Source organism: Colobus angolensis, unplaced genomic scaffold, assembly GCF_000951035.1.
Source record: "Colobus angolensis palliatus isolate OR3802 unplaced genomic scaffold, Cang.pa_1.0 Scaffold70, whole genome shotgun sequence".
In the NCBI taxonomy this organism is placed as follows: domain Eukaryota; kingdom Metazoa; phylum Chordata; class Mammalia; order Primates; family Cercopithecidae; genus Colobus; species Colobus angolensis.
Window position 1 is genome coordinate 1,677,501 of NW_012120710.1, and position 9,982 is coordinate 1,687,482.

General features: G+C 41.0%; 1 protein-coding gene across 1 annotated transcript in view; it reads left to right on the forward strand.

The window, feature by feature from the left end:
* Positions 1 to 8,368, forward strand: part of ENAM (enamelin) — an 18,067-nt gene extending 9,699 nt beyond the window's left edge. Inside the window, exon 9 of the mRNA XM_011927114.1 lies at positions 3,547 to 8,368. Coding sequence (XP_011782504.1) covers positions 3,547 to 6,387 — 2,841 coding nt within the window. The 3' untranslated portion in view covers positions 6,388 to 8,368. The remainder of the gene's footprint in view (positions 1 to 3,546) is intronic.
* The last annotated feature ends 1,614 nt before the right edge of the window (positions 8,369 to 9,982 follow it).

Below are 9,982 nucleotides of genomic sequence, written 5' to 3' on the forward strand. Positions count from 1 at the left end.
TTCTTCTTTTTTTTTTTGAGACAGGTGGGACATCACTTGAGCCTGGGGGGGTGGAGGTTGCAGTGAGCCATAGCACCACTGCACTCCAGCCTGGGTGACAGAGCGAGACTGTCTCAAACAAAAGAGAGGGTGGCATTACTTGCTCTAAGAGGTCCCTTTCAGCTTTAAGATTATGTATATATACATTTTGTAAGTAAGTCTTTTCATCTCTCACAATCTATTGTTAGCATAGCAGCCAGAGTGACCCTGTGAAAACAATAGTCTAATCTTGTCGCTCCTCTGCTCAGTCCCTGCAATGACTGCCACTTTCTTTTCCTTCTTTCTTTTCTTTTTTTTTTTTTTTTGTAAGACAGAGTCTCGCTCTGTCACCCAGGCTGGAGTGCAGTGGCACGATCTCGGTTCACTGCAACCTCCACCTTCTGGGTTCAAGCAATTCAATTCTCATACCTCAGCCTCCCGAGTAGCTGAGATTACAGGTGTGTGCCATCACACTCGGCTAATTTTTGTATTTTTGTAAAGATGGGATTTCATCATGTTGACCACACTGGTATCGAACTCCTGGCCTCAAGTGATCCAGCCACCTCAACCTCCCAAAGTGCTGGGATTACAGGCATGAGCCATCGCACCTGGCAGAGATTGTTCTTAAAATAACATTGAAGATGACTGTGTTAGTAATGGTATAAGGCACTTGTTCATAAAATAACATTGAAGATGATTGTGTCAGTAATGGTATAAGGCACTCTCAAATGTATCATGAAATAACCCCAAATAAAAATGATTCAGATAATTGTGTGCAACCTAGAAACTGGCACTTCAAATTTTCATATGCATAAGATAAGAAAGGAAGCAGAAAGATCCAGGCAGTTATCATAGGCTTTAAGAAGCCTAGATTCAGGCCGGGCACAGGTGGCTCACACCTGTAATCCCAGCACTTTGGGAGGCTGAGGCGGGTGGATCACTTGAGGTAAGGAGTTTGAGACCAGCCTGGCCAACATGGTGAAATCCCATCTCTACTAAGAATACAAAAATTAGCTGGGTGTGGTGGTGCTGGCCTGTAATCCCAGCTACTGTGGAGCCTGAGGCAGAAGAACCGCTTGAACCCAGGAGAGGGAGGTTGCAGTGAGCTGAGATCTCAGCGTTGCACTCTAGCCTGGGTGACAGAGCGAGACTCAGTCTCAAAAAACAAGAAAGGAAAGAAATCTGAATTTAGATAGGCACAATGGCTCACACCTGTAATCCCAACACTTTGGGAGGTTGAGACAGGAGGATCGCTTAAGCCCAGGATTTCAAGACCAGCCTGGGCAACATAGGGAGACTAAAATAAATGTTAGGCGAACATGGTGGCATGCACCTGTGGTCCCAGCTACTCAGGAGGCTCAAGTGGGAGGATCACTTTAGCCTGGGAAGTCAAGGCTGCAGTGAGCCCTGATCTTGCCACTGCACTCCAGCCTGGGCAACAAAGAGAAACCCTGTCTCAAAAACTAAGATGTCTGTAGTCTACCTCTTGAGGGCACTACCTGATTTCCTGCATGATCTTGTTACTTCCTCACCTGTCTGTCTCATCTCCATCAACAAATGGGGATTAAAATACTTTTTCTTTATATTTCATTTGTTTTAAAAGAAAAAATCTAATGATCTAAATGCCACACAAATGTCTAACAAACATACTGACTGACAGAATTCGTGATGATTAAATCATTCATTAAATGAAAATTTATTAAGAACATTCCCCACTCCTCAGTACTGGAAAACAAGGATGAGAAACATAATGTTTTCATTCCAAATCTTCACATGAGAGAATTAAATGGAAGAATCCCAGGAAAATAGGCAACTGAAATTCAGTGGGATGATTGTGATGACAGAAATCTGTACTGCTGTGGACTCCTAGGAATAGGACCTAATTCTGCCCATGGAAGTCAAGACACAGAAGGTAGCAGTCAAACTGAGCTCTGAAGGATGAGTCAAGTTTGCCAGGGGAATAAATGTGTCGGTGGAAGAAGTTTCAATATGAATAAGCTGTGTGCAAAGTCACTGAAACATAAAAAGAATAGAGAACCCAGAGAATTCAGAGTAGTTGTGATTTGCAGCTGCATAAAGTGCAAGGGGGAGGAAATGAGGCTGAATGTAATAGTCATAGCCCAGATTATTATTTTAAAAATGTATTACTATATAATATATAACACTTACTAGGCACTAAGTACCAGGCACTGAGCTGTACTCATTTTGTCTCATTTGACCCTCATGACAACCTATGAGGTAGATGTTATTTTATTATCATCGCCATATTACAAACGAATAAACCAAGGTTAACCCAGAGTCATACTACTAATACTGGTGGAATGGGGATTTTAATGCACATCCGCCTAGAGCCCCACTCTTTAGCAGCATGTTGTACTGCTTTGTATGTTATGCTAAGGGATTTAGAGTTTATTTTGTAAAGGAGAACTTTAAATACAAATTTAAAGAGGAAAGGGGCCAAATTTCCATATACCCACTCTCAGCCTCTACTACTCTGATGGCAATGTAGAAGCAAGATTAAAGGAAAGTAAGACTGCATCCAGAGTAGCCAGTAAGAAAACTATTCTAACAGTTCAGGGGTACTGTGGATTAAGGAAGTGGGAACAAGGATGAAAGCTTAGATTTTATAGGACCTGGTTATTAATAGTCTGGAGTACTAAGAGAGAGCAGAAACTTGAGAAATTGTACATATAGTGGTGAATGTTGCTCAGATATAGAACATTGGAGGAGGAGATTTCGCAGGAGATGAGCCCAGTTCTGGGTGCATTCAGTTGGAGGTACTCGTGAAATCTTTAGTGGAGATGTTTTGCTGCCTCAACCTTGGGTGGGAGTGTTGTGGGTTAGAATTATGCCTTTGGGAGTTGTTAGCATGTATGCCTACTGAAAGCATGGGTTGATGCAATAGAATTCTTCTTTTTTTTGTTTTTGTTTTTGAGACAGAGTCTTGCTCTGTCACCAGGCTGGAAGGCAGTGGCACTATCTGGGCTCATTTCAACCTCCACCTCCTGGGTTCAGGCGATTATCCTGCCTTACCCTCCTGAGTAACTGGGACCTCAGGTGCACGCACCACCACACCTAGCTAATTTTTGTATTTTTAGTAGAGATGGGATTTCACCATGTCGGCCAGGATGGTCTTGATCTCTTGACCTCATGATCCGCCTGCCTCGGCCTTCCAAAGTGCTGGCATTACAGGAGCAATAGAAATCTTAAAAGAGACATGTAAAAAGAAAACAGAAAAATTAGGAGGATGGAGGATGAAATCATTAAAAACAAAACAAAAACCCTCAGATGTATAAGGCCTAAAAAGAGAAAGCTGAGCAGTGGTCAGAAAAAAATACCAGAAGAGAGAACCAGAAAAAGTATGGTCATGGAAACCAAGGAGGAATCAAATTTCAAGAAAGAAAGTAAAGCTAATGATGTTAAAAGAAACATGTGACCGATAAGATTTCCCTGTTATACTAAAAAATTCCAAGCAACACCATGGTGGGAAACAAAGGGTAATACTGATTTCCATTTTCTTTCCTACAGAATCCTTACTTTGGATATTTTGGATATCATGGCTTTGGGGGTCGCCCTCCTTATTATTCAGAAGAAATGTTTGAACAAGATTTTGAAAAACCCAAAGAGGAAGATCCTCCTAAAGCAGAAAGTCCAGGCACAGAACCCACAGCTAACTCAACAGTTACTGAGACGAATTCTACCCAACCAAATCCTAAAGGGAGTCAGGGCGGAAATGACACCAGCCCCACAGGAAACAGTATCCCAGGACCGAACACTGGGAACAACCCTCCAGCTCAAAATGGGATTGTCCCACTCCCTGCTGTCAACGCTTCAGGCCAGGGAGGGCCAGGAAGTCAAATCCCGTGGAGACCAAGTCAGCCAAATATTCGTGAAAATCATCCAAATCCTAATATAAGAAATTTTCCTTCAGGAAGACGGTGGTATCCCACTGGTACTGCCATGGGGCACAGACAGAGTGGGCCTTTTTACAGAAATCGACAAGTTCAAAGGAGTCCTTGGTGGAACTCCTTCGCTTGGGAAGGTAAACAAGTAGTTCGTCCAGGAAATCCAGTTTATCACAAAGCTTACCCTTCTACTTCAAGAGGCTATTATCCCAATTATGCAGGAAATCCAGCAAATCTCAGAAGAAAGCCTCAGGGGCCAAATAAACACTCTATGGGAACTAATGTTGCTCCAGTTGGTCCCAAACAAGGCCCTGTTGTTCGCAATGAAAAAATCCAAAATCCAAGGGAGAAGCACCTGGGTCCAAAAGAACAAATAATAGTTCCTACAAAGAATCCAACCAGCCCTGGGAGAAACTCTCAACAGTATGAAGTTAATAAATCAAATTATAAACTGCCTCACTCTGAGGGTTATACGCCAGTCCCAAATTTTAATTCTGTTGATCAACATGAAAACTCCTATTACCCAAGAGAAGATTCCAGAAAAGTACCAAATTCTGATGGACAAACCCAAAGCCAGATTTTGCCCAAAGGGATGGCTTTAACACCAAGAAGGATCCCATATGAATCAGAAACTAATCAGCCAGAATTAAAGCACAGCGCGTATCAGCCTGCTGTATACCCTGAGGAAATCCCTTCTCCTGCAAAAGAACATTTTCCTTCTGGAAGAAATACTTGGGACCACCAAGAAATCTCTCCACCTTTTAAGGAACATCCTGGGAGGCAAGAAGAACATTTACTCCATCCTTCCCATGGTTCTAGAGGAAGTGTTTTCTACCCTGAATATAACCCCTATAATCCCAGGGAAAACTCACCATACCTTAGAAGGAATACATGGGATGAGAGAGATGATTCTCCCAATACTATGGGGCAAAAAGAAAGTCCACTCTACCCCATAAATACCCCAGACCACAAGGAGACAGTCCCTTATAATGAAGAGGACCCAACTGATCCAACTGGAGATGAAGTCTTTCCTGGACAAAATAGATGGGGTGAAGAGTTGAGCTTCAAAGGGGGCCCAACAGTTAGGCACTATGAAGGTGAACAATATACCTCAAATCAGCCAAAAGAATATCCTCCCTATTCTTTAGACAATCCATCAAAACCAAGGGAGGATTTTTATTATAGTGAATTCTACCCATGGATCCCGGATGAGAATTTTCCATCATATAATACAGCTCCTACTATGTCACCACCTACAGAGAGCAGGGGTTACTATGTTAATAATGCCGTTGGACCAGAAGAAAGCAATCTATTTCCTTCATGGAATTCCTGGGACCACAGGATACAAGCCCAAAGTCAGAAAGAAAGAAGGCCATATTTTAACAGAAATATCTGGGATCAGGCAACACATTTACAAAAAGCCCCAGCTAGGCCACCAGACCAGAAAGGTAACCAGCCCTATTCCAGTAACACCCCAGCTGGGCTTCAGAAAAATCCAATGTGGTATGAAGGTGAGAATTTGAACTATGGCATGCAAATGACTAGGATGAATTCTCCAGAGAGAGAACATTCATCTTTCCCTGACTTCATCCCACAAAGTTACCCATCAGGTCAAAAAGAGGCACATTTATTTCACCTAAGCCAGAGAGGCTCTTGCTGTACTGGTAGCTCCACAGGGCCCAAGGACAATCCACTAGCTCTACAAGACTACACTCCATCCTATGGTCTTGCACCTGGGGAGAACCAAGACACCAGTCCTCTGTATACAGAAGGTAGTCATAGCAAGCACACAAGACATATAATCTCCCCAACAAACACCTTACCAGGCCAAAGAAACAGCTCAGAGAAGAGGGAAAGTGAAAACCCTTTTAGAGATGATGTGTCCACTCTGAGGAGGAACACACCATGTTCTATAAATAATCAACTGGGCCAAAAGGGAATTATGCCATTTCCTGAAGTCGGTTCCCTTCAAGCAAAGAATACACCTTGTCTCAAAAATGATCTTGGAAGAGATGGGAACAACATTCTGGAACAAATTTTTGAAGACAACCAGCTCAATGAAAGAACTGTTGACCTTACTCCTGAGCAGCTTGTTATTGGTACACCTGATGAAGGCTCCAATCCAGAAGGCATCCAAAGTCAAGTCCAGGAAAATGAGAGTGAGAGACAGCAACAAAGACCATCTAACATCCTGCATTTGCCATGCTTTGGTTCCAAATTAGCAAAGCATCACTCTTCCAGCACTGGAACTCCATCTAGCAATGGAAGGCAAAGCCCATTTGATGGGGATTCAATTATGCCTACTGAAAATCCTAACACATTGGTTGAGTTAGCTACTGGGGAACAATTTAAGAGTACAAATGCAGACCCACTTGATGCAGGTGAACACAGTCCATTTGAATTCCTTCAAAGAGGGACCAATGCAGAGGACCAGGTACAAGACTGCTTACTACTTCAGGCCTAGGGGTTATCTCAACCAAGCATTCTTGGGGGGAAGAGAAATCACTGACATTCTATACCAATGGTTCCCAAAATTTTTTCCCCAAGACTTAATTAAGTATCTGACTGTCTTGGTGATCCTTAAGTTTTCTCCCCTCTCAGCAATAGGAGTAGCAACCCAGGTGGAGCTGAGATTGGGCCTCTGGGGATCACCAGATCTAGCACTTTCACAAATTAGTGCAGACCTTAAAAAAGCAAGAAGGTCATGACCATCCCTGCCTCGAAACTTGGAAGTCACTTGTCTGAGTTAGTTTCCTTTTGCTTGATGACTTCTCCTTTTGCTCTCAAAGTTCCATTCTTGCAAAATTGGTTTTTCAAGACTGAAAGGCAGATTAACTTTCCATTCTACACATGGAGATCCACAAATCAGTATAGTCCTAATGCACTGTACACTTTTTTCTTGTGTTGATCTTGTCAGTTTTTTTTCCTACTCAATATTCTCTTCAAGCATTTTTTTCTTCCACTGCCACTCTCTTTACCTTTATCATTTCCTTTTCTTAGCTTTCTTCCTTCTTTTCTCTCTCTCTCAAACTTTCTGTATTTAGCTTTCTATTCCTCATCTTTTTCTCTCTATGTAGCACTTCTTACATATTAAGCTCGCTATTTTAACCATTACTAGTCTTTTCTTTATGTCTACCTCCTCCATTATGTCTTCCTCTCTTCCCACCTGTTTTGTCTCCCAATGTACCATTTGTCAACTAATCCCTCTCCTCTCTGACTCATTTCTTCCCTTCAGTTTATCTTTTTCCCTGCTACACCATTTTCATCTTAAGACTGCATGTCACTCTCTTCCTTTTTGTATGCACTTTCTAAATCGTACCCTAATTTTTTATTGACCCAGCTTAACCATCATTATAGAATTTATTTTGGAAATGGTAGACACTGATAGCTACTTTGTTTTTAGTTATCTTAGGGTCTCTACCAAGTAGACACAGTTCAGTTAGAGAGACGTATTTAAGGAGACGGGAAGATAGGATACCCAGGACTAGCAGCCTAGGAAAAAGGCTTAGGAAGGTGGAGAATGAGGAACTGAAGCAACTGCTGCTCTGAGACCGCACATCCAGGAAAAAAGACTAGGACTTGTCACACACCGCCAAGTTATAATCCACAGGATCTGTAGAAGACATTTTGGGAAACACTGTCTTAAATAAAAACTCAAGGTTTAGTTGTGGTTTTTTTGTTTTGTTTTGTTTTGTTTTACTAGTTCAACATAAGCGATTCTACCAGTATGTGCTGCTACTAAACCTTCTTCAAGTCCATGCAGAATTATTTACAGACACTCTTTCTTGGTATCTTGAATAAATTGTGTAAATTATTTTGAAAACTGGATATTTCTATATACCTTGCTTATAATACATCAGTGATTATTATTATTAATAACATGCTGGCCTATTATCTGGATATCCCTTGCCTAGAGCAGGAAACATTCTCAGAATTGCCTAAAAACATACCTTATAACTTTAAGAAATTTCTTAGGATAAATGTTCAGGGGCAGATTTCATAAGAAGATCTCAAACATTTGGGGAAATACAATGTTGAAAACTTCCTGAGAAAAGGAATCTTGCCCTTGAAGCTTCTAAAGCACCTAGCACAGTGTCTTGAACACAGAAGTTACCCAATAAATATATATCAATTGATTTTTTAATGACTTTCAACACTCGCATGAAAACACCATAGTCTGCTTTTCCTGAAAGGCGACTGTCTGGGATGCTGAATGAGCCACCACTCTGTAGCTTTATATATTCAGCAACATTTCCATCCTAGAATTTCAGCTTAAGAAGGGACCTTAGAGGTACATTATCCAGGCCATCCCCTAGAACTTACATTCCCCTCCCCCTGGCCAGTTTTATATTTTAATCACACATTGAAAAATTCATTAACTTATTCTGTATAAAACTGTCTTTTAAGAATTATCCTTTCAAAATAAAAATGTTACTGTTTCACTAGTTTATTTTTCCAAATGATTTTTTTGAAATCTCAATATGAGTACTTTCATTACAAGATACTCACTTCATATTTCACCAAAATGTATAGATTCACATAATTGTTTTGGCAGATATGTTGACATATCTGAATTTATGAGACACTGCTGCTTAAACTGCCATCTGAGATCGCTGCAATGTAAAATGTAAAAAGTATAGTATGACACTTCCAAGCTGTCTTGAGCATAGGTAAATATTTTTTTCTAAAAAAGTATAGTGTGACCAAAAGAACACATATTTTGAATTTGAAAACACATGGTAAAAAGAAGGGAAAATGTCTCTCCAGAAAATAACTGTTTTCTTTTTTTTCTTTTTTCTTTTCTTTTTGAGATGGAGTCTTGCTCTGTTGCCCAGGCTGGAGTGCAGTGGCACGATCTCAGCTCACTGCAAACTCTGCCTCCCGAGTTGAAACAATTCTCGTGCCTCAGCCTCCTGAGTAGCTGAGATTACAAATGTGTGCCACCACGCGTGGCTAAGTTTTGTATTTTTAATAGAGACAGGGTTTCACTATGTTGGTCAGGCTAGTCTCAAACCCCTGACCTAAGTGATCCATCCACCTTGGCCTCCCAAAGTTCTGAGATTATAGGCATGAGCCACTGTGCCCGGCCCAGAAAACTCTTGATGTCATCAGCACAGGTATGCATTTGCAAGCCTGTATACCAGATATGAGTTCCTTACAACCCAGCTTCCCTGAAGGCTCACAGTACATGATCTTTAATATTTATTTATTTATTTATTTATTTATTTATTTATTTATTTGAGACAGTCGTGCTCTGTTGCCCAGGCTGGAGTGCAGTGATGCAATCTTAGCTCACTGCAACTTCCGCCTCCCGGGTTCAAGTGATTCTCATGCCTCAACCTCCTGAGTAGCTGGGATTACAGACAAGGGACACTACACCGAACTGATTTTTGTATTTTTAGTAGAGCAGGGGTTTTCTCATGTGGGCCAGGTTGTTCTCGAATTCCTGGCCTCAAGTGATCCACACAGCTCAGCCTCCGCATGTGCTGGGATTACAGGTGTAAGCCACCACGCCCAGCCGATCTTTAATATTTAATCACAAATGTGTCTTATACTGTGTGCTAATTTTGTCCTGTGTTAGTTTTGCCTATAGAAGAAATAGGAAAATTGAAAAAGTGAGACCCAGTTCTTATTCTTCTTCTGTGGCCCTCATAGCACTGTGCTGAGTACAGAGTAGATTCTAAGTAAATACCACTCTCTTTATCTTATGCAAATGAATAAAAATTTAGAATTTCACCAAAATTAGTATTAATTTATTAGTTAATATTAAAGTTTAATAATGATTAACACTTTTCTAATTATAAAATATACAGTCTTTGTAGAATATTTGGAACATTCTATACTAAAATGTAAAAGGAAACAAAAAAATAACATTTTGGCCTATTTCCCTCAAGTCTTTTCCTATGTATGTGTAGGGAATTTTCTTTTTTTTTTTTGAGACAGGTGGGACATCACTTGAGCCTTGGGGGGTGGAGGTTGCAGTGAGCCATAGCACCACTGCACTCCAGCCTGGGTGACAGAGCGAGACTGTCTCAAACAAAAGAGAGGGTGGCATTACT